This window comes from Malania oleifera, chromosome 2 (assembly GCF_029873635.1).
Source record: "Malania oleifera isolate guangnan ecotype guangnan chromosome 2, ASM2987363v1, whole genome shotgun sequence".
Taxonomy (NCBI): domain Eukaryota; kingdom Viridiplantae; phylum Streptophyta; class Magnoliopsida; order Santalales; family Ximeniaceae; genus Malania; species Malania oleifera.
The window spans coordinates 125021885-125047945 of NC_080418.1; the positions used below are offsets into that span (position 1 = coordinate 125021885).

Here is a 26061-nt window from a genome sequence, read left to right on the forward strand (position 1 = left end):
GTCACCGACTTGGCTTTGATACCAAATGTCAAGGTCCGACTATTTTCACACCGTTGTGAAGGGCCGTGCGGCACTAGCTAAAGCACTCTTGTTTTAACTAGCCAGCCTATCATTTACCAACACTAATGCACGAAGCACTTTCATTAGCATTTATTCAAATAGCAGCAAACAGTAATCAATTCATGAAAGCCATGGCAAGCAAGCAGGAAACATTGAAGCAAACGTAATTCATTAACAAATCCTCCGTTGACATTGTGTACTTAGCGAGGGAGGCAAGTAGGCTAAGCACGTTGACAATTGCTAGTGAGTTTTACAATGATTGATGAACACTCACCCTCCCCTAAAGAGGTTTTTATGTAATTATCATCCTAACACTAGGAAACATCAAAGTGACCAAGGAGTCATACTGCTTTATTTGGCATACAAAGACACTACTAGCAGAAAATAACCCTACACTAGTATTTACATGATGGAAACACATCCCAAGCACACGAGATAAGCGGTCCCAGGCAAGCATAATGCCCTGAACAAGCTTAGCTCGTGACACTCTGTCCCGCAACAAACAAGGAGAGGCGATGGTGATCCTTGAAAGTTCTCACTCTCAATACATAATGTTGACTTTACTGTAATCCCAAGAAAGGGGGGGGGGGTGAATTGGATATTTAAAAAATTTCTTTCCTAGGTCGATTAACCAGCAGCAATATTTCACAAACCTAAGGTCAATCTAGAACGTATAAGAAGTAAGCCAATAAATACAGCTGTAATTAATTTGCTCCAAATAAATTAAACAAACATGCACAGTATAGTAAAGTGAATAAAATAAAGATGACACCAGATGTGTTATTGAGGTTCGGCAAAAGTGCCTATGCCCCCGCCTTTAGCTCACAAGCCCGAGGATTCCACTAGCTCACAAGCTCACTTAACGGGTGGAGCGGCACCGTATATAATACTAGGTCAAATTACCAGGGCTGACCTCAACCTTTACAACCAATCTTTACGGGCTAGATTACACCCCTTCAGGCCACGCTTGGAATACAACAGATAATGAACTACAAATTTCGTGTACAATATACGTGCTTCTCCAATAAGCAAATTTGTACCAGTATAACCAATGCACTTCAATATGATAGGATATTATCAGTTCAATGAAGATTATATAACTACTCTCAAGATAATGCAAGTATAGCAATCAAAGTATGAGAGTGTATGTGTAGGGATCTTTGATTCAAAATAACAATATCAATCACAATGTTCAATATCAAAGATCTGAAATACCCAAGAAAAAATCTCGTAAATGTTTTTCAAGATTAGCACACAAGATATTTTGAAAACCAGTTTGTCAAAAATATTTTCTTCACAACACAAGACAAGCTCTTGAGTCTTGCAACATGAATGCAAAGACTCACTAGCTTAAGAAAGTTTTCCCAAAATAAAATTATGGATTAAATCACTAGGGAAAACTTTTTGGCTTTCTCTCACTAAAAAGGAAAATCAATCCAAGTATATGAGAGTGTAAGCACGTAGTAATAGTGTAGGTTTTCTCAAGATACTCTCACCAAAGACGTTTTTGCAAATGGAATGAGTAAGGGTGGAGAATGTAAGCTTGTATGTGAAAGAAGGGCTCAAGAAATTTCAGAGGATATTTTTGATAATCAAAGTCTTAATCAATCCCTAATTTTTCCAAATGAATGTATATATATAGCCTTTGATAAAAATATACCCGTTGGGACACAAAGGGAATTATTAGAAAAGTTTAATTGGCCTTTTTACCCTAATTACTGCAGTTAAAATATGGCAACCCTCGAGTTTCGGTCGCCCAGTCCTTAGGGCCAGTCGCCCGAACAGATACAGATAGAAAAGTTAAGTTTTTGACTTTGGGTGCCTGAGGATGAGTCCTTGTGGCTGGACCAAGGCGATTTTCTAAACGCTCGAGGTTTGGTCGCTCGGTGAACGGTTCGGTCTGCTGAACTTCATAATTCAGTCGCCCGGGGTGATTTTGAACTAAGAGTTCGGGCGGCCGGGGAAGGTAAAAAGTGTCAGCTTTTATGTTTGGTCGACCGTGAATAGTACGCTCATTTTGGACCGGTCGCCCGAGCCAAGTCAACTTATTGACTTTTTACCTATTCGGTCAACTGAGGCATTTTTAACGCGCTAAGTTCAGTCGGCCGAAGCCCTTTCAAAATATAAGGTAGGTCCAATTTCACTTAAATTTCACCCCTATTTGCATAAATATGACTTGTGAGTTAAAGGGGATTTTTCAAGTGATGTTTAAGGGACCTAAGGTTGATCTATGGTCATTGAGCTCATATTAGCCTATCATGCATGTAATGCATTAATTATTACAACCCATGATTATTACAAACCCAAAATTAAATTAAACATTAAATACAAATGAAAACAATTTGGTCTTCATTTCCCGTTTATCTCCATATGCCACCATATGATGTTAAGACTTAGCCATCTCATGCAAGAATGAATTTGCACACAAACTCAAGGCATAGGTAAGATATAAAGATATTTGTCATTATCAAAACGGGATATGACCTATAAGGTCAGCACATAAGGTCCACAAAATAGCAACCACCAATCGCCATGAAACTCCTCCCATCCTACTCTTTGTCAAAACCCAGTAATTCATCAACAAGAAATCACCCACGGCTCAAGGTGGCACCCAAGCTTCACCAAAATAAGAGAAGAGAGCACTCTAGTCCAACCTACAAGCCTGATCCAATAAATAAATAATAAAAAAAATAAAAAAGGAGCTCTCTTCATTCGACAAATTATTTTCTCTTTTAGCACAACTTTTGGTTCATGGAATTGTACTCTCTTCTTTGCAACTTCTCAGTATTACCAATAAATAAATAATGAAAGAATTCTATCCTTTGGCACACTTTTGATTCATGGAATTATACCTTCTTTACAACTTCTTTTTAGCTAGTTAATTTGTGCTAAGCTTTTTGGTGAGCTCATCAGTGAACTTAAAAATTAATTGTTGTATTAACGTAGTTTATCAACTTGGCCCATGCAACATTAGAGAGTTGTTATACATCCATGAAGATAGTCATTGTAATCTTACAAGTTATATTTATTCAGTTCTAATGAAGATATTGCATGGAGGAAAACAAATGGAATTCATGCATTTGCATGATGGAGTTCCATAAATGTTTGTCTGTAAGAGTGCCCTTGCTATGTCGAAGTTAAAATATGATCCTTATAAAATTTGTTGAATAAGCCATAAATGTTTCTGTATGAGTGACCTTGCTAAGTTGGAGTTAAAATCTGATCCTTATAAATTTTTTTGAATAAGCAATACTATTTTATGGACCACACAACAGTGCTTGGTTCCTATGCAAATGAATATTTACTCTGGTTGCATTTGGTGTGATGTTTTATCCATGACATCTATGTGTGCTTTGCTGTCATGGGCCAAGTATTTCACACCTTTTGAAGGGCTGTACGGCACTAGCTACAGCACTCTTGTTTAGCTAGTCAGCCAAGATTACAGCGGTTTACCAACAGAGAACACATTCATAGCAATTAAATGTAAAGTAAGCGGAAGCAGTAAACAATTCATGAAAGCCAATGGCAAGCAAGCGGTAAACATTGAAGCAATGTAATTCATTAACAAACACCTTTGCAAGCAACGTGTGCTTAGTGAGGCAAGTAGGCTAAACACATTTACAAAAGCTAGTGATTTTTACAAGACTGATGAACACTCACTGTCTCCTAAAGAGCGTTATATGTTATTTTAGCTTTGGCAATAGGAAACATCCAAATGTCTAAGTATAACTTTATCATTTGCAAACAATTTGTTATGGAGATGACCATGTTTTAAACGATAATGAGCGGGCACTTATATTTAGATTTGCACAAAAGGAATATAGTTCAAAGGGTGAGTCTCTGCACACAAGGTCTCATAAATCCCAAAAAAGAAGCAGTTGAGTCTACAAGTGGAGCTGCCAAGGCAACAATCTGTCTTAACCACTAAGAGATGATCCGTTGATTTCTAACTCATGTGATACATTCCCATCTAAATTTGTTGCTTCTGTCTAACATACATACATATGCTCCCTAGTCCCTACATTGACAACCCTCCTGGTGAGATTCCCCTCAATACTCTTTCTCAAGAAGATTTAATCCCAATAGTATTGTTGATACATGACTACATTTGGAAGTTAGATTTTAGTATGTGGGACTGAATCTTTGCATGCTAAACTGTAGTGCGCAGTTTTGAATTCTTTAAGATGCTTTTGTGCTAGAAACTTTTGTGACGTTCACAAGATTACCTCATGCATATCGGGATATTTCATTTTAGTTGCCTTTTTTGTTAAAAGATTTCCTGTATGCGGACTCTGTGCAGCTTCATTCCCGATCATTGGCCACTTTTTCATTGTTGTTGTTGTTATGTGTGTGTGTGTGTGTGTGTTACATAAAGATCAACTGATTTATATTGTAGACTTCCAAATTGTTGGTTGCTTGTGTTGTCTTTTACTAGAGCCTTGATTCTCCATCCTTCAACACTTCAAAACTTGAGGTTGAGTTTTCACCAACCAGGGGAGAATGATGCAGGAAGGAAGAAGATAATTTGAGGATTGTTTTTATTTAGTTATTAATTTTATTTATTTAGGAATTTTAAGGCTAACTTTGTAATTTATTTCTTTGAAGGATTTAGTGTTATTTCTTTTTATTTATACCTGTATTTTGATTTAGGGTTTAAGCCTATACGGAGGCGCTAGTATGTACATTTTGGGAGATCTTGCATGATTGAGAACCTAATTGGGTTTTTTTTTTTTGCCGATTTCACCCAAAATTTCCATTTCTTTTAATTTTGTGTTGGTCTCTGTTTAATGCCCCTTATTTTGTCTATAGTTTCTTTTATTTTTCTTTCTATTTTTTCTTGTGCCAATTGGTCCTGCACCAGCCTCAGTGTACTTGAATGTTGAAGTACATTGGTGCTGCAATGTGTGTTTGCCCGTGCGCATGCATGTCTTGTTACACTCTTTTGGTCTCTGAATATCAATTTCGGCTCCCTTGTAATGCATTGCTGTTTGTTATCATTGACTTCTTAATGGTAACATGATGAATTTTATCTGCTCCTTGTTTGTGCGTGAGAGAGAATGAGACTGCTGACAAGCTCCTAGTGTATTCATTTATTCCGTACTGTATGAATATTAACATTATAAATGAGATTAAAAATTTCCTTATAATCCTAATTTCATTTTGGCCAACAATATCCTTGAGTCAAACTATAATCAGGACACACTCTCTCTTTAATGAGTTGATGGATCCATGTTGTGCTCTTTTATCTCCATGCTTGAATCATTAAACAGATTCATGTGTGTTTAATGACACAGCAGGTAAGTCTGAAAGATAAAGCGTTAGTCTCCTCTGGAATCTTCAAGTCTCTTGGTAATTATTTGAACACATTTCATTTTCAAAGCTTAGGACTTGAATACAAGACAACGATGAATCCTCTAGTTTATAAACGATTCACACAATTGTAACTAAAGTGTCTCATTGGTTGGTACTAAAAGTCTAAAACTTTACCTAGATATTCTTAGCCTAGTCATATTCAATGTACTTGTTCTCTAACAAGCAGCTTTGTCTTAATGTCCTTGCATGGTGATAGAAAATTGGCCACCCCTAAAAGGCAAACATAAAATAAAGCTAGTCTGTTTTGATGGTCTGTGTCCGGTTGATAATCCTATTATTAGGTACAATTAAGAATTAAGTGCTGGGAAGTATGTTCTTAGCCCCTGTTTGGCAGCACTTGTTTTACAAGCACTTATAGCACATATCAGTTGAAATAAGTGCTTGTATTAACCTCTTTGAGAAATTATTGGCTTAGATTCTTTTGGCTTATCCATGTAATGCTAATGTTAAAGAAAGAACATGGATAGAATAACTTGTCCTTAATAAATTTTATAGTATATAAAAAAAATGCAAATGTCCTGCTTAATTGATTGCTCTTAGGCATAAAATAAATCTATTCTATCCAGATGGTCAATACCCAATTGACCATTCTGTTATTAGGAACATTTTAACTATTAATTGGCAAGATGTATAATCTCATGTTCTTAACCTCTTTAGGAACTTAATTGTCTCAACGTAGATTCCATAGGCTTATCCATGTATTGCTAATATTAAAGTAGGACTGTGAATAAAATATGTTGCTCTTTCATTTTTATAGTATGAAAAAATTGCAAAATGTCCTGGTTAATTGATTTCTTTTAGGGCATATATATAATCTGTGCCTAGACATGAAAAGCCTGATACATGCTTGCGGCCTATTTATTTTACATACGTTGTTTGTGTGCAACCTTTAAGAATAAGTTTTTACTTGCAAACTCTTGAATGCAAATTACTTAACTGTCTATAGCATCTGATTTATTAAATTTGACTAAATTATGTGTATGTGTTTATATTTAATAGGATTCTTCCATTAAATACAAAACTAATTAATTCAATAAAAAAATTAGAATTTGTGCTGTTTTTTTGTAGCCGGAAAAGGCAATGGTATTTTTTGTAAAAATATGCAGAATCAAGAGGTAAGAATTAAAGTTTTAATAGATTGATGTATTTTATGTGAAGCTGCAATAGGATTCACTTTGCTCTCTTATGTGTGAGGCTTGTGCACGCACGTGTGTGTAAGGGGGGTAGGAGGGAGGGAGGATGGAGGAGGTAATGACAAAGAAGAGGACGATGGCACAAGATGCATTGGAGTGTGTTTCTTCATCTGGTTAACAATGTGGAAAAATATTTCCATTCTTGAAATATACATGGGAACTTAAAATTTGTTCAGAATTTACAGAAAATTTGAAATTTACTTTGGTTAAGCACTTGCACCATGCTTACAACTGTAGGAATGTCTACAATCAATATGTCACTCTTGAATCTGGTAAAAAAGGAAGAATCTTATGAATGAGCTTTTCAACCTCCTTTAGTATCCTTCGTTGTTCTTTAATTTCACTCTTTCTTCAGGGAGGAGAGAGAATTCAAGATAGAGAAGAAATTATAGAATCAAAAGCTTTGATATTGCATGAGATATCAGTTCAAATACTAGGGAAAGAAATCCCCAATAAAAAGAAGGAAATGCAAAGTAAGTGCCAAACCTAATATATAGCAAACAAATAATTCCTATACAAGTGATAGCTCATGAGACTTGAAAATTCTAAAACATTTAGCAGTCCTGTGCCCACCTCAAGTGTGCCTGTGATGCTGCTACAATCTATGGGCCCCTTCCTATTCCTCTTCTAGTTACCTGTTTGCAAAGCATCTTCTGCATAGAATAAGTTTCATGCACTCATTTGGTTTTTTGTTAGTTGGCTTTGATTCATCCCTATTCTTTTTTCTTGTTGCTTTAGCTATTTAGTAGGGTATCCCTTAAGCTTTCTGTACTGTTTCTTCTACTTAAATACACTGTTCATTTGTTTGACCTAAGTTTTAGGTGTGCTATGTGAGAAGTTTTTAACTTTTAATTCTCCAGTGATCGGAATTGTTAAACTGCTGTATACATATTTGTTATGCTGCTTGTTCATCTGTTTTGATGGAGACTTTTCTTTGTAGGATTAGATTACAATGTCATTGATCAATATATGTGCCTAAGCTAGTCACCTGTGTCTTCCTTTTTCCCTGTCCCTTTTTTTGGTTAGTCTATGATTTTTGCAGTGTTTTAAAAGGCTCAATCGAGGCTCGTCTTGAGGCTCGCCTCAAGGCAAGGCATGCTTAAAACGCCTTGAGGCTCAATCTAAAATACCAAATTCCAAAAACTCTAACGCATTACATGCTGAGGCTTACACATTTTTGCAAAAGGCACGCCTTTTGCACCTTTTTAGTTGAAGCTTACGCATTTTGGGTGTGTGATTCTCAAGTTAGAATTGGTTAGAAAATTTTAACTACATGTTTGTACAAAAGGAATGTCATAGTATGTGTTTAATTCTAAAACTCTTGAACCTCAACCTTTCCAAAATAACTGGACTTGTATCTTAAGTCATGAAAATAGTTTGAACTTTGTAATAGTATTATCTCTTGTCGAGATTTATGTCATGTATTCAAGTTAGCAATTTTTGAATGGCCAACAAGTATTTTGCGAAGTACATTTAGTTTTTCTTTTTTACATTATATTTGTGATTTTCTTAATTTTTACTTTATTTTAAATATATATAATTTATTTAACAAATTTTTATCTTAAAAAACAAATTTTCAAAGGCTTACGCCCCAACGCCTTAAGGCTTACGCCTCGCCTTTTGAGGGTTAAAACGCCTCGCCTTACGCCTACGCCTTTAAAAATATTGATTTTTTAAATTGATTAGTGCTTGTTTCTGGGGGTAATAATCTATTATACTTAAGTATGTGTATCCTTGCATTGTTTTGAGAAGATGCCTTTGGCTATTCCTTTCCCTCATCTTTATCGAGTTTTTATTTGTCGTGATACCCCATGTGTGTCCTTGCATTGCTCTGAGAAGATGCCTTTGGCTATTCCTTTCCCTCGTCTTTATTAAGTCTTTGTTCTTCGTGTTACTCCCTATTGCTGATTTTTTTTGTTTTACAAGGGGATAGTCTCTCTTAGAATTTCCATTTAGGGAGAAATCTGAATGATAGAGAGATTAGTGAGTTGACTCTTTTAACCAGTTTGCTTGATTGTTTTCACACTCATTTGAGGGTGATAGAAGGGTTTGGAGTTTAGATTCTTCTGGGGAATTCTCTTGTAAATCTTTTTTCTCCTACTTGACTAGTGACCCTGATGCAGGGGCAGCATCAAGGTTCTGCAGCCATGGAGAAATTAGAGGAGGAGGAAGGGGAAGGGAGGAGAGAGGAGATACCAGGGGGGAACACTCACGTTCACTTCATTTCTAATTCGTTAACAATTGCCTACATCATGGGTTTCATACACTATTTATAAGAAAGCCTCTAAACATATGAAATTACGCACATACCCGTAAAACTATATTACATTACGAACATACCCCTAGAATGCACAATTACTACAAACAAGTCCCCAACATAAATAATCCTAATACAAGCAAACTACACACACATACTTTTTAGCCCAAAATTTTGACCTAACCGATTAGTTATTAAGAAAAAGTTTTTCTGTGAAAAGTGTTGGTCCCTAGGGTCTGTTTACGGCCTTTGATTCCCTATGGTCAGTCTATGGTGCTGTCGGAGCATTCAAATCATGTCATGCAATTGCATGCATTATTACAGACCAAATGATAAAAATTAAATGCAATAACATGAAAATTATTGTCTCCATCATCTTCTTCTTCTTTTGCTCTTCTGGTCTTCATGGAAAGCGATTGAGTGTATAGTCTTTATGTCCTTCATGGCTTCCATTTCCAGTTTCCTTATGTGTGTGTTGAATTATAACCTGTTTAATCACAAAATGTACACATAAGTAACTTGTGCTTTGTCAGCATCAAAACAGGGATCAGACTCAAAAAGTCAACATTGACTCTTGGAAGTTGTTCAGAATGCTTAGGAGTCTTCCAAGAGGTATTAGTTTGAACACCTTTACCCAATTGCTCAATTGTCTTCTCGGGTACCACTCCTCTAGTACTCTTCACAAACCGAAGGGCTAATGTAGCTTTAGGAGGATTGAGTTGCATGTCCTCCTCAATCTGAGTGGCAACTGTACTGCATCCCCAACTGTGATGAGACAACATGCAGCAAGTTTGGAGGCAATGGCTGGCTTCAACCCACCCTTTTCTGTACAAAGCTATCTAACGTGCTCTTTCCATTCTATATCGGCATGAGTAGCCAAATGATAGAATCTGCTAGTGTACTCCACAATTGTTTTCTTCTTGCTTCAAATCAAAGAGCTGGAGATGAACACACTGCTGATAATTGGGAGGCACAAATTGTTCTTGCATGGCTCGCTTCATTTCATCCCATGTTGTAATCTCACCAAATCTCCTTCTTCTAAAGATTTCCCTTTGTTTAATTCACCAATTTCGAGCAGTTCCCTTCAATTTTGATTTAGCAAAGTTCAACTTTATGCCCCATTCATGTCATACCATCAGAAAGAGTACTCCAAAGAATACATCCAATCATCAAATTCATCAGGAGAACCATCACCATTAAAATCTAAGACTTCAAGTTTAATTCCCTTAAAAGATTATTTCAGCCTTCACACAACTCAAAAGCATGAGGGACAGCAGCTATTCCACCATCTTGTTTGGTAGGAAATTCCATGGGCCTTGGCTGCAACTTCGGTTGTTAGCCTATTCAAAGCACCAATAATAGTCTCCAAAGCATTTTCCATATTTTGTGCCCCACCAGATAACAACTCCACCATTGCAGACAATTCAACATTGGTCACCATGATGCACTTATATGAAGATCTACGGACAATCTTCAAGTCACCTTTTTAATCTTGAGTATCATGCAAAAATGAAACAAATTCACTAGAAAAACCCACAAATAGCAGCAATAAAACCTGACTTTTGATGCTGGCACTTGGCATGACAATTTCTAGGATTTCGTGCCAAATTATTGCGCTTGCTTACACAATTTAAAGTTAGTAACCAAAATATCATGAGAAAACACCTATTTCGCGTGGCTGAGAATCAATTTCTCATGATTGTGGCAGCAAGAGGGAAGTCCGGAAGAATGCCACTCGGAGTTGCCGGCATGCGAGGTGTGTGGGCCACCGGAAATGGTGCTCCGGTGATGACTTTCAAGGCGAGGGTAGATAAGGGGTTGGGGAATACAGTTGTGGTGGCTGTATGTCAAAATAACTCCAGAAATGGTGGATTTTGAAGGGGTCGGCGGCTGGAGAAGTTTGGCCGGAGCATGGTGGTCCTCTGGTGGTCGGATGGCAATGAAATTTTGAGGGGAAGGGTTATGGGGGGTTCTGTTTTTGGTGGTGTGGGTGGTGTTGCACGATTGTGGCTGGAAGGTGGTGTTTGAGAAAATGGGGACACAGCTGGAATTTTCTGGTGTTGCAGAACTGCTTTCGTTTTTTTTTTTTTTCAAACTGAAATTTCAGAAAGGAAATGATGAGATGAGAGAGTAAGAGAGAAGTAGAGACTAATGGAGAGATTGGAAGATGAAGAAGAAGAAGAAAAGAGGAAGAAGATGGAAGGAACAGAGAGATTAATTGCTGGACAGAGACTGCTGCAAGTAGAGGAGACGCCAACAGAATTTAGAAATCAGAGAGTTGAGAGAATTATAGGAGAGAATTAAGAGAAGAAGAAGAAGAGAAGGAGAAGAGAAATAGGCAAGAAGAAGAGTGCAGACTGCAGGCTGCTGCTGGGCAGCAGGGAATTATGGACAGAACAGGAGACCAGAAACAGAGAAGAAAGAAGAAGAAGAAGAGAAGGAAGAAGAGGAAGAGGAAAGGAGAAGAGTGAGGAAGAATGGGTGGATTCAAATGAAAGAACGGAGATCGTGGTTGGGCTTTGATACCAAATGTGCAGGGGCGGCATCAAAGTTCTGCAGCCATGGAGAAATTAGAAGAGAAGGAAGAAGGGGAAAGGAGGAGAGAGGAGATACCACGGGGAAAACTCACGTTCACTTCAATTCAAATTCATCAACAACTGCCTACATCATGGCTTTCACACACTATTTATAAGAAAGCCTCTAAACATATGAAATTACACACATACCCCTAAAACTACATTACATTACAGACATGCCCCTAGAATACACAATTACTACAAACAAGCCCCCAACATAAATAATCCTAATACAAGCAAACTGCACACACATACTTGAACAACTAAATAACTAAGCACATTTGGGTTTCAGACCCAATAAACCATTCACCCTATTCTTTGACACAGGCCTCCTAATTGGGTCGAAATGATCCATCCAATAGCTGCTTCTTGTCCTAAATCAGACCCTAATGAGGATCCTTTTGGTTTGTATTCTTTGATCTGGAAAGCTAAAGCTCCCTAAAAAATAAAAGCTTTTATTTGGGTTGTGGTTCTTGAAAGAATTAACACTAATGATTATCTTAAGAAGAGAACGCCTAGTAAGGCCCTATATCCGGATATTTGTGTCCTTTGTTTGAGGAGTGGTGAGGTTTTTTCACATCTGTTTCTTGATTGCCCTTACTTGGGTTATCTGGGATGAACTTTTTGTTATTTTTGGTGAAGATTGGGTTTGTTCCCCCCACCCCCCCCCCTCCCCCCCCCCCCCCCCCCCCCCCCCCCGCGGGGCCCCAAAAAAAAAACTTTAAAGGCGTTTTGTAGGATGACCGGTTGGGGGTGTTGTAAAGGGGAGGATGGGGAAGCCATGGGGCGATGCACTGTTATGGCTATTATTGGTGTGTTTGATTGGAGAGGAACACTGTAATTTTCAAACGGGTGGCAACAGCTAATAATCTGCTTTGGAGTAGAGTGGTATTTTTTGCGTCGCAGTGGGTGTCAGTGAATAAATTTTTTCATCATGTTTCTTTTGAAGACCTGCAGTGGGACTCCTTGGCTCTGCTTCATTGAGTTGGCTTTTTGTAGTTTATTGTTATTGATGTAAAGGGAGGGTTTTTTTTTCTCCGTGGTCTATTTTCCATTTTTTATTTTCTCTTTCTTTTTTCTCATGTACATTCTTCGCTCTTCTAATAAATCCTTTGTTTATCAAAAAAAAAAAAAAAAAGTTTTGGCATGGAGAAAATGTACCCTACTGCAAAGCGGCATCATTTAATAATCTTCTAGTATTTATTGGCAAGAATATGTAATAATTATGCAATAAATTTTTTTATTTCCTTTATTTTTTCTCCAAGCCTGTTCCGTTTGGTTTTACATATATTGTTAAACTCATGATTTGATTTAATGCTTGCAGGGAGAACGCAATTTTAATAGATTTGGTGGGTGGCTGGGGAAGAACTCGACCATGGGAAAGAATTTGAGGGTTTTGAAGGATTTCCATGTTCATTTTCTTGCTTCTCGTGAATCTAATTCGGGGAGGTAATTGTTTGTTCATATTTGAACTAGTTGTGTTAGTATTACCTTTCAATCTTTAATATCTGATGCAAACAGTTAATGCCTTAAGCACATAGGTAACACATTGAGATATTCCTTTTTGAGATTCTAAACGATATTTGTTTCGTTAGACAGTGCCATGTCATTTTATAACTGGGCCAGTTTTTTAGGAGATTAGAGTCTGAAATTTTCAGATCATAAGCTACAGTTTTTAGGTCGAGTCATGAGCATTGAGTGACTATATGGCTGTCTTGTACTTGATGTAAGAACTACTTGCAGTTGCACACATTGACATGTGCGCACTCAAAGATCAAAATAGGAAAAAACCAAAGAAATATTAAAAAAGCAAATAAACAGACAAACATATCTATCAATCTTTGAACTTCAGAACTAGTTATTAAATGGAAATATTTCTGAACCTGCAAAATTAAGAATAAATAAAATTTATTTTTCTTATAAAGTCAGCAATCAAGCTGTTTAAGGTTTTGTTTGACCCAGATTTTGACCATTGAAAGTAATTTGAGGGAATTGACTCTGTAGAAATTTTTACTAGATGTTGACTTCTATTATCTGAATGTCATTTTATTTGTTAAGAATTCTTATGTATTTTGTTTGATTTTTAATATGCTTCCCAGAGATAACTTAGGGGTGGTTAATAAGACATTTTCAAGGGACATTGGGCTTGAATAAGAACGTAATATGGGCATTAAACTATGAAATTCGGATAAAAATAGTATTATTAAAAGTGTTAGTTAATTAGGACTATTATGGCATCTGTAGAGTAGATTTGAAATGCAGGTCCCTCTTTATGGAATGGACATCTCGAGTAATAACTTTGCCATAAGAAATTTATGATTTATGGTTAAACACCCATGCTTTACCAAAAAAGAATTTTGAAGCTATAGCATCTTTTGTCGAACCCTTAAAAGCAGCACCAAATGTATGTTTAATTACTGTAAAGGCTTGTGTGTCTTAAAGCTTGAAAATGTGTTGTTTTGGAAAAAGGAAAAATAGGGTAGTGCAGAGCACATCCTCTGTGAAATCACTCCATAAAAATGAACTATTTGGGGCCTTTTTGGGGGTGGGGGGGGGGGGGGGGGGGGTGGGGGGGGGGGTTGGGGGGTGAGTTACCGTCAGCATGAGAATCCTTTAATGAAAAGGGGAAATATAGGTGGAGTGATATCACTATATCTTTTCGACGTTGTATTGCCATATTCCTATTTTGTATTTATTGTCATGAATTTACAGTTTGTTTAATCCAGGTTGTTTAGTTTGTTTTTTATTTAGTTGTTTTATTTTAATTTATTGGTTCTGCTTGATATATTGGTTTAAGGAATGCTTTTACTTGATGTACTACTGTATTTGTTTGTTGTCTCAGCAACTATGGGTCTTGTGTTGCCTAGAAATACCAATGACAGAAACTATTCTAGTTTATTTATGGTTCAAATGTTAATTCTGTTTTATCCTTTTCCTCGGCTGGGCTCTCTGGATTTATTCTGGGACTTGTGTTGGATACCTTGTTTACTGATGGGTTTTGAGTCAGTTAATGAGGTAGGAATGTTGCGAGGTTCTCAGACTGTTGTCTTTAGGAATTGATAGAACGGCAGAAATTTGTTTCAGGATGGGACAGGAATGGTGTATGGCCTGTCAGTGGAGATAAAAGGTTGACGGTGACCTGTCCAAAGTTTGCCCCATGTCTTATCCTTTGTTCCTAAAGAATTGTGTCGAATGTTGATACATCAAAATTTGCGTATGCATATGGTTCTTTCTTGAATGCAGAAGTGGCATTTACCACACAGTTGTGTGGTAAGCTGGTGTATCGGTAGATTTCATGCATGCTGTTGAAGATTATTTCTGTTTATTACTGTTTTCCAGTTCTTTACCACGGGTATCTGGTGCTTGAGTCAAACTGAAAATTGTCTGACATGTAGAGGGTTGTGTTTCCAGGACTCTGTTGAAGTCTCGTATGTGTATTCACCTATGTTCTTTACCTGGAAAATTTCACCTGTGGTTCGTATAAAGTGTGGTTCTGTCCCTGCACCATAGTAAATTACTCCAGATTTTTTTTTTTTTTTGTTTTGTATCATTTGTTTTGTATATTTCCTTTTTTGTAGTGTTTATTTGTGAAAGCATTGTTGCGAATGAGGATTTATGTTTCATTGCCATTCAACTTGTTTTTCCATGAGTCTGAAATCTTAAGGGTTGTATGGCATCATTTTGTTTGTTTGTTTGTTTTCTTTTATTTATTTATTTATTTTTTGATTTTTTTTTTTTTTTTTGCCCTATAGTGAGGAAACAGCTTGCAGCAATGCATTTGTCTACATTGCTAGTTTTTGGTTTCTGTTTTTAATTCAGATGTTGCAAATAATGAAAAACAGATTTTATGGCTATCAATTGTTGTGGCAACCTACCAGAGTTTACTTTTGTGGACTAAATCATTCTGTACACAATGTTTTTAATGAAAAAAATTAAAAATAAAGTTGTTTGTAACTTAAAATAAAATTAAAACTAAAATAACCACAACATTTTCTAAAATTTTGAATAGTAATAAGTCATCCAAAAAAAATATTTTCCCCATTTTTCAACCTTCATATACTATATTGTTCTTGGAGTGCTAAAAAGTGAGTTTAAAAATATAATAATTAAGTAAAATGACTATAGTTAATTATTTTGAATTTTTTGTAATTCTAATTGTATTTGTAATTGTTATTTGACACAACAACAACAAAACCAAGCTTTAAGCCCCACTAGGGAGGGTCGGTTACATGAATCCTTTTTCGCCAATTTATGCAATCATGGGCAATTTCTTTTGACAAATTTAGGGTTATTAAATCCTTACTCGCTATTTCATTTCAAGTTATTTTAGGTTTGCTCTTACCCCTTCTACTCTCCTTCACAGTAACTGACTCACTCTTCCTCACTGGCGCGCTGTGACCTACATTGCAAGTGCCCAAACCATCTGAGTCATCCCCCCCCCCCCCCCCCTATCTTCTACGGGAGCTAAGCCTAAATTACCATAAATATGTTCATTTCATAATTTATATTTCAATGTTATACCACTTTTCCATCTAAGCATTCTCATCTTGACCACTTGTACTTTTTGGATATGTTGTTTCTTAGTCGCCCAACATTTTGATCCATACAACATAGGTGGTCTTATAGCCGTCCTATAAAACTTTCCTTTTAATTTTAAGGGTTTTCTACGATTGAAAAGCACACTTGAAGCACTTCTCCATTTTACCTGACGTGCTTTAACTCTATGCATGACATCCTCTTCAATTTTTCCTTCAGCTTGCATAATATATCCAAGGTATTGTAATCTACTAGTACTATTTATTTTTTCATCATCAAGTTTAACTTTACCTCCAATATTCCCCCTACTATTATTGAAATTACATTTCATATATTCTGTCTTATGTCTACTTACCCTAAAGCTTCTAGATTCTAAAGCTTGTCTCCATAATTTTATTTTAGCCTCTACTCCACCCCTAGTTTCATTAATCAGTACAATATCATATACAAATGACATACACCATGCAACTTCATTTTGGAAACTCCTAGTCAGTTGATCCATCACTAAAGCAAAAAGATAAGGGCTCAAAGAAGATCTTTGATTTACACCTTTTGTGATTGGAAATTCTCTAGTTTCTTCACCTATAGTTCTTACACTAGATATTTTTCCATCTTATATACCCTTAATGACATCAGTATACTATTACATACACCATTTTTTTTCTAAAACCCACCATAGAACTTGCAAAGTATACTATTACATACACCATTTTTTTTCTAAAACCCACCATAGAACTTGCCTAAGTACTCTTATCATATGTTTTCTCTAAGTCAATATTTGCCATTTGCAACCATTAATATTCGTAAAAGATATTTAGCTTTTGTCGTAGATCTCCCAGACATAAAACCAAATTGATTTTCTAAGACCTTCATTACTAGCCTTAATCTTTGTTCAACTACCCTTTCCCATGGTTTCATTTGTATGACTTGTAAGTTTAATTCCACGATAGTTATTACAATTTTAAATATTTCTTTTATTTTTGTATATAGGTATTAAAGTGGTTTTTCTCCATTATCTGACACTTTATTAGTTTTTATAATTGTGTTAAATAAATTAGTTAACCTTATAATTCCATATCACCTAAGCATTTTCAAACTCCAATTGGTATGTTTTTCGGTCCTATAGATTTTCCATTTTTTATCTTTCTTAATGCAAACTTAACTTCGTTAACTCTAATCTTGCGAATAAATCTCATATTTTTAGTCTTTTTCTCATATATCAATTCTAAGTTTAAGCCATCTATTTGGTTTTCAATAAATAGCTTACTAAAGTAACTTCGTCATCTTTCTTTTTTGTCTTCCTCTTTAACCAAGACGATATTATTCTCACTTTTTATACATTATATATTACCTAAGTCCTTACTTTTTCTTTCTCTAGCTCTAGTCTATCATACAAATTATTAAATGATCTATGTTTAGCTTACGTAACGGCCTTTTTTGCATCTTTTCTCACCTCTTTAGACTTTTCAAAGTTATCCATATTTCTACAGTTTTGCCTTATTTTATATCAACTTTTTGTTTTTACGGCTTTTTAGTCATCTTGATCCCACCATCAACTTTCTTTGCTATTCAAGAATCTTCCTCTTGATTCACCTAAAGTCTATTTTTCTATCTTTTTGATAGAGCTAGCTGTCATACTCCAAGGAGTGTTTGTGCCTGCACCATCCTTTATAGTCCAATTACTATATTTTGATCATTTTATCTTTAAATTTGATTATATTTTCTTCCTGTAGGTTCCCCCATCTAGTTATCTTACACTAGTTTATTTTATCCTTTCTCTTCCATTTTTAACACATATATCTAACACTAAAACTCTATGTTGTGTGGTTAAGCTTTCATCTGGGTTAACTTTACAATACTTACATGATAAATGATCTACCCTCCTAGTTAAGAAAAAATCTATTTAACTTTTATTTTGTCTACTTTTGAAGGTGTAATTATTATTTGATCCAAGAACAAAAATGAACATGCATTCAAGTATTTTTTAATTCTTTTCGCTAGCTTAAGTTTTTAAATTCTGTTTTCAGCTTCTTCCTTTCTGAATTTTATGCTTTCATAATTTGGGACCATGATAACCAATGAATCCTAGAAATAGAATTTATGACAATTTGAGTTAGATTGTTAGAATGGTTGTTATGAAATGCCATAATTCTTCCTTCTTGCTGACTGCTTAGCAACCAATTTTTGCATAAAGAAATTGCTATTAATGTGGTACTGATGGGGCCCATGGACTATGGGTCAATATTTTGGGTACTGCCATGTTGCAGTACTAACTTGAAAGTTAAACTAAGAGCAGTCTTAATTTCTGTAGCAAATAATAGTCTAGCAAATATGAAGAGCAGAGTTTGTTGAAGTATATTTATTGCTGAAGTTCCATGAGTTTGTGGTAGAGTTGAGGACTTGAGGAACACAGGTGGCCAAACTAAATTAGTTATTCCTTGTTTCTTATGATAATTCTCATTGGGTATTGAATGCTTAAAACATGTTTGGATTGACGTATTGGAGCTATCATTTGTTAGTTTTAAGTCCCTCCTTGATTGTGATTTGAGGTTTGATATAGGAGGTATTGCTTAAAACCCACAGAGGACTCGTTTTGTCTCATTTTCTATTTGCTGTATGTTGTGGTTCATATTCGTCTTTTAATCCCCCTCATTGCAAATACTGGGTTCATTTCTGTTGAGCTTTAATTGACTACTAAATTATTTTTCCTTGCTCAAACTATATTCTTGTGTGGTGAATGTTACAGGGAAGCCTTGCGAGTTGATTACCTAACACTTCTTCTGAAACGGTTAACTGATCCACTTCGGGTGCTGCCGAAGGTCGGAATTACATTTTGTGATTAAATAATAACATTTGAAGTGGTTCAAGTTGGATATTATATGAGCATGCATCATTTTTCTTTTTTCTGTTTTTGGGGGCTGGGGGCAAATAGCATATTATTTTTTGTGTTAAAAACATTTAACAGGATGAAGCTGTTCAGAAAGTTGTGGAATTCATGGATCTTTACTCTATTAGTCAGGAGGATTTCGATACTATGGTGGAGTTATCAAAATTTCAGGTATTCCTACTTATTTCATGATTAGTATGTATTTGAGAACAGTTTTTACTTCTGCAAGGTTGCAATGAACTTTTGTGCTTCAGGGGCACCCAAATCCACTGGATGGCATACAACCAGCTGTCAAAGCAGCTCTAACAAAAGCATACAATCAAGGAAGCAGCTTGCGGGTGGTACGAGCTGCAGATTTAATCACACTTCCTGGAGTTAAGAAGGCCCCTAAGAAGCGAATTGCAGCAATTCTAGAACCAGCAGTCGATGAAGTAGGAGAAGAAAATGATGATAGATTGGCTGAAAGTGATGAAGAGAACTCTTCAGAAACCGAAGACTTGGGTAAACTTTTCTTTCTTCCAACCTCACCCTTAGGAAAAAGGGTCCAAGCCTTGTATGCTGTACATAGTTATCTTCCGAATAAAACTAGCAAAGAAAAATGTCCAGTCTTGTCTGCAGATTTATCTGTTGATTAAGGGTTACTTAACTAGAATGCATGTTTTTCTTATTTCTGGACATTGCCATTTTACTGGTTCCAAAAGGGGTAAGTCCATTCCATATGTTCCATCATCTTCGGAAGTGCCCTTGTTTTAAGGAGAGTTAAAATTATGTTTGACATTTTCCCTTTTAAATTATTTTGGCACCTTCCTATTGGTTGATGTTCCATTGACCCGTTTCTGCTCTTGTTTTGTTTTGTTTTGTTTTTTCTCCCTCTCTGTTTTGTTTTTATTTCTTATACTTATTTATTTATTTTTTTTGAGGAGGGGGGTGGGGGCAAGGAGGAAGGGGGGTTTATGCTTTTACTCTTGAAATTATGGTCTTTTTACCAAGCAAGGAAAAATTGAAAAAGTGTCATTTGACCATCCATACCTGCTTTTCTCACTGTCTGTGTGCCTGATCAGAAAGTCTTCCCCCCCCCCCCCCCCCCCCCCAATATTTGAAATTGTGGTGCTGATCACCTTGTTCGAAAGAGGGTTCAGAAAATGGACTTATGATTATTTTAATTATATGTGATGGAGAAGCAGTCAAAGATTGGTATAGAAGGATAGTTACTCTAGGAATAATAAGAAGGGATAGTTATTTTATATTGTTTATTATTTATTGCTATTGTGGTTAGTTTTTGTTGACTTGCACCCTATACGAACGGCATCCCTTTTTCAAGCTTGTTGCTGCAGATGGGTTTATTCCTCTTGATACCTAGTTCTCTTTCTATTCTTATAGACCTTGAATTCTTCTCCTCCCTTCCTGTTTCTGTTTTTTCCTTCTCTTTTATTTGTTTCTCCAGTCTTTGATCTGCTTGAGTTGTTGGCATTTTGTGAGATGGTTTGCAAAGAAACAAAGATAGATAAAGAGAAATATGAAACTTTAGACGAGGAGTGTTGCGGGGAAACAGTTTACTGAAGGGATAAAATGTCATTTGAGAAATGATAGGAGCAGTTGCTTCATGCACTCTTCTTATACATTCTCTCTTTTTGATTGGGTTGCCTGGCCATTTTCTTGAAATATAATTAGAGGTAACCACTGCAGACGGTTTTAAGATTCTCAAGGCATCTATATTTGTTCACTTCTTTCATAAATTATGATTAAAGCTTAAGTAGGTAGCCTATTTTTGGTTTTTTAAAAAAATGCTGATTTTGACCCAATCATATGGAGAGTGCGTTAGGCTAGTGCATGGAGCAACTGCTCCTAGCATTCCTCAATGTCATTTTGCACTCTGTTGCCAATTCTCTTTTGAAATCTTAAGCTTGGAGGGCGTACTTTAGAACAACCAAACCAAAAAATAGGTTTTAATGGAAAAACTAATGGTGCTCGAGCCTTAGGGACAAAGTTGCTAATTTGTGCCATATTTTTTCAAAACCATTTGAATTATGCTTAGATTATGTTTTTTTCACATAATGCCTATTCCTCAACATGACAAACCCACTTGCATGAGATCTTTGAAGATGCCTCTTCGCATTGCCTCCTCCAGTCGACCCCTTCATTCCCTCGACCATGGAGCATCCTCTTCGCAGCCTGACCTGTCCCAGAGACTCTCGACCTCCCCTCTTTTCCTTTCACCCCCATTCCCTCTCCTTGCTGGTAACCCTAAACCCCTTCTCTCCTCTTTCCCTCTCCTTGTCGGTAACCCTTTTGCTCCTCTTTCTTTCGCCCTTTTCTATACTCTCCTCATCCTTTGTAGTCTCTTTCTTCTCTCACTACCTGCACCAGTGGGATTCCTCACCTTCTCTCCTGTGTTTGTCCATGGAAGATGTGAAGTGCTCTGTTTGGGTCAAGAGGAAACCGTTCGAACTGGTTATCGAAGGTGAGCACACCGACATTTGAAGGCTGACAGAGTATCAGAGAGGCTGTCGAACGTCTATTTTTTTGGAGTCTGAGGAGCTCACTTGGTTCCTTCGAGCATGGGAAGAATTCTGGTTTTTGAATGGAGCCTCTCCCTTGACCTCTTGTGATTTCTCAGAAAGAGGAACAAGGATAAAGCTCTTTCGTTAATCCTGAAATCCAACAAACATGGCAGGTTCCTCACTCATTTGGAGATCATTTGTGGTGGCTGGAGACAGCTGGTCTTCCCGGAGGGATTTTGCTTGAAGGGATGGAAAAAAGTATCTGATGCAGCTGCTGTCTTGGGCCAACACGCTCCCACCCTCTTTCTGCAGCCTTAGGCCAGATCACATTTCTGACATTCATCCTTCAGCTCGAACTTGGAGGTAAATAAGACTCAGCCTTTCTTGAAGCTCCTTCGACATTGTTGAAGCCTGCAGCATCTTGCTCTTGCCCTCACTCTGGTGAACCCATACAAATTTTCCCAAGAGCCGACCAGCTGCAAGGGCCACACAAGGTGGGGAAAAAGTCTGGAGGCTTGCAATTTTTTGCAAGTGTTGTTGAGGAGAGCAGGAACTTCTCTGGTTCTGGTTTCTTTGGACCAAAGTCTACCAGTACCAACCTTTTCTCCTCTTTTTGTTGAATTTGGGACAGACTTGGAGGTGGACATCGGCAATTTGTTTGAGGAGGCTTTTTCCTTTAGCATCCCAGCCTTTAAACTTCACAAGCCCAACCCAATGCTTTCAAGTCCTTCAATTTCCATGAAGGTCTTTCCAAGGCAGTTGGGAAGGCGGCAAATCTATGGATTACTCTTTGCAGGATCCTCCTACCTCTCAGGTTGGGGCATCTTGAGAAGCTGAGGAGGAGCTGAAACCAGTGCTCCCTAACACACGTACTGTGGCAACTGGTTTAACCCTGATTCTGGGCGCCCCCCCACAACCCTCTTTGAGGCCTTACAAATCAGACCCAGGCCTGCGGGAGTGCAGGACAGCCCCAACTTTGAAGCGTTGATTGGTTTAGATCCAAATAGAACACAATTCAAGGAGCAATTTTCCAATTGGGTGCTACAGAGTATTAAAATGGCCTGGAATCGGTCTTAAATTTCGATTTCAACTCAAATTTCGAAACTCCAAAAGTACGGGAATTTCGATGAAAATTTCGATTTCGAATTAAAAAAATAACGGAAATTAGTAGTAAAACATGAAATTCTTTGTGAAACTTCAGAAATGGTTAACAAACATAATAATATAAATTTTAGGACTAATATATTACAAATTGAATAATACATCTATGTTTTGTATGAGGTGGAAAAATTGTAAAATAGTATGTGCATCAGACATATTTGTAAGATAATGTACATTAAACATATTCAGTTAGTACAAATGAAATTCATAAATCATTTAAATGTTATTTATTATACAAATAATGATAATTTAGCCATTAATGGTTAAATAAAATGTTATTGTAAGTTTATTTTTTCATATAATTTCAGAAGCACTAGTAATAATTCTTATGTTTTGAAAAAATAAATAAAACTAGAAATTTCACTTCACTCATGAATTTCTCATTTGAATTCTGACGAAATTTCATCGTATAGTTAAAATTTCAACAAGTTTCACTAAAATTTCGAGATTTCTATAAATTTCAGATGATTCATTAAGATTTCGACGAAAATTATGCAATATGGAAATCGACTACCATTTCGATTTCGAGGGTGATGGAAATCGGAAATTTCAACAATTTCGTGGAAAATTAAGACCATGCCTGGAATGTTCAGTAAATTATGATAAATTGGGAGGATGTACAGAGCTGGAGAAAAGTAGTAGCAGGGTTTGCATTGTTAAATCATGTCCTGGAATGTGAGGGGGCTGAATGATAAATCCAAAAGAAGTCTAATCAGTTCCTTTCTTAAGGAATGGAGAGGCGACGTTGTCTGCTTACAGGAAACCAAAGTGGAAAATATGAATCAGTTTTCAGTCAGAGATCTATGGGGATGGTTGGCTTGCGGTTGGGTCTCCCTTGGAGCTGGGGGCAATGCAGGAGGCATTCTTGTTTTGTGGAATCTCAATGTTATGGAGATGCTGGATTATTCCATCAACTCTTACTTTGTCTCTTGTTTTTTCAAAAACTTAGATGATAATTTACTGTGGGTTCTCACTAGGGTCTATGGCCCAGGTGAAGGACCTCATAGACACCTTTTTTGGACTGAGGTCTTGGAGATCAAAAGCTGATGGGACGCACCTTGGGTTATTAGAGTAGATTTTAATATGGTGTTGTATACCCATGAAAGAAGTGGGGCAGAGCAGAGAATAGTTCCATAAGATAGTTCTTGGACTTCATCAATGTGAATGGCATCATTGATCTTCCACTTGTGGGGAGAACTTTCTCTTGGTCCAACACTAGAGACCCACCTTGTTTCTTGAGGATTAACAGATTCCTTATTTCGGAAGATTGGGATATACACGTCCACAATGCCACTCGGAGACTCCTTCCCAGGCCCACTTTGGACCACTTCCTATTGTCATTGACAGGGTAGGAGTAAAATGGGAACAACCCCTTTCCGCTTTGAGAACATGTGGTTAAAGCACAACGGTTTCGAAGATCTCATTAGGCACTGGTGGTCCACGTTTCGGATTGAGGGGAAAGCTAGCTTTATGCTAGCATCAAAATTGGAGATGAAAGAAAAGCTCAAGGTGTGGAACAAGAGCTCCTTTGGGAATATTCAAGCAAAAAAGATCAAATCCTTAATGACATCAAGTAGTTGATGAGTAGGAGTTGGACAAAAGGCTTAGTGGCAACAATAGGGCAAAAAGGGTATTGCTGAAAAAGGAATTGATTTGAGTGTATTAGTCTTGAGACCTGAAGGCAGAAATCTAGAGCCTTATGGCTCGAGGAGGGAGATTGGAACACCAGATTTTTTCCCACCGAACTGCGGATGTTCATTGTGGACTAAACACCATTTCCAACATTGAAATTGGGGAGAGCACCTTGGTAGAAGGGGGGTAAATCAAAAGGTGTATCTGTGAGTTCTACAAGATTCTCTTCTCAGAAACTGAAAATTGGAGACCTATAGGGAATGCCATCAATTTTATCTCTCTCAGACCTCTAACGCGAAGTGGCTAAAGCGACCTTTTGAAGAAGTTGAAATCTTCCAAGTTATCAGGGATTGCAATGGAGACAAAGCGCCTGGTCCAGATGGTTCCTCCTTATCTTTTTTTCCAAACTAATTGGGGCGCTTTCAAGCAGGATTTTATCTCCTTTAAGGTTTTCTTTAGATCAGTTATATTTGTGTGCAGCATCAATGCCACTTCTTACTTTGATTCTGAAAAAATCAGAGACCATTAATATTAAGTACTATTGTCCAATCAGTCTGGTGGGAAGTATTTATAAGATCCTTGCTAAAATCCTTGCTTAGAGGATCAAAAGAGCCATTATGGAAGTCACAGGCAACATAAACATGCCTTTGTGGCTAGAAGACAGATCATGGATGTAACCCTCCTTGCTAATGAAGTGGTGGATACCTATCAGAGGGAAAGGAAAAGCGGTGTGGTGTGCAAGCTTGGCATGGAGAAAGCCTTTTGATCAGGTCAACTGGAACTTTCTTCTCTATCTTCTTAGAAAGATGTTTTATGGGGACTAGTGGTGCAGATGGATTGCCCATTGCATCAATACACATGCTTCTTAGTGCTCATCAATGGGTGCTGTATTGATTTCTTTCTCTCCCGCATAGGATTGAGACAAGGGGACTCTTTGTCCCCCTTTTTGCTCATTGTGGTGATGGAGGTGTTGGGCCTCATGTTGAAAAAAGCTACCAAAAGAAGTCTCCTTAAAGGTCTCAAGAGTTTGGAGAAATGGAAGATCTATGGAGGTATCACATCTCTTGTTTGCGGATGAAACCATAATTTTTTATTAGGATAAACCTCTCCACATTCTGAATCTGCAATGTATTTTGGCAGCATTTGGGGTTGTCTCGGGTTTGAAAGTAAATCTTGGAAAAATTGAAATTATTCTGATTCATGACAGTTCAGAAGGACCTTTCCTTGCGGAACTTTTGGGCTGCAAATTGGAATCTTTCACTATCAGCTACCATGGGCTACCTGCTGGAGCCAAATTCAAATATACAGGAGTGTGGGACCTCATTGTTGATAAGTTTGAAAAAAAGGTAGCAGAATGGAAAGGGAATTTTTTGTCAAAAGGCGGAATGCTTACTCTTATTAAAGGCACTTTGACAAATCTTCCTGTTTATTTCATGTCCCTCCCACTCCTGGCTTCTATTGCCAAGAGATTGGAAAGAATTCAAAGGAGGTTCCTATGGGGGAGCTTGGGAGCAGAATTCAAGTTCCACCTGGTCAAATGGGGCATGGTGAAACTTCCTATGTTCGGTAGGCTTAGGTTTAAAGTCCCTCCACATTTTCAATAAAGCCCTTCTTGGGAAATGGTTGTGGAGGTTCATGATATAGAAAGATCATCTTTGGTGGGGAACCATTGCTGTGAAATAATGGGCTTGAGGACAATGATGGGATCTCCTGGGTTGACAGAGGACCCAAATGGTGTAGGGGGTGTGGGATTACATTAGGAAAGGCTGGAATGCCTTCTTTTCTTGTACTAGATTCCAAGTGGGAAATGGTGACAACATTTATTTTTGACATGATGTGTGGAGTGATCAAGAGGCTTTCAGTGTCTTATTTCCAGTCATTTATA

At 37.1% G+C, this 26061-nt stretch overlaps 1 protein-coding gene across 2 annotated transcripts in view; it reads left to right on the forward strand.

Annotated features, from left to right (window-relative positions):
• LOC131149133 (replication factor C subunit 1) overlaps window positions 1-26061 on the forward strand; it is a 72176-nt gene that overhangs the window by 44139 nt on the left and 1976 nt on the right. For both annotated transcript variants that reach the window (XM_058099253.1, XM_058099254.1), the window contains exons 17-20: window positions 12784-12908; window positions 18742-18814; window positions 18961-19053; window positions 19137-19383. In XM_058099253.1, coding sequence (XP_057955236.1) covers window positions 12784-12908; window positions 18742-18814; window positions 18961-19053; window positions 19137-19383 — 538 coding nt within the window. The remainder of the gene's footprint in view (window positions 1-12783; window positions 12909-18741; window positions 18815-18960; window positions 19054-19136; window positions 19384-26061) is intronic.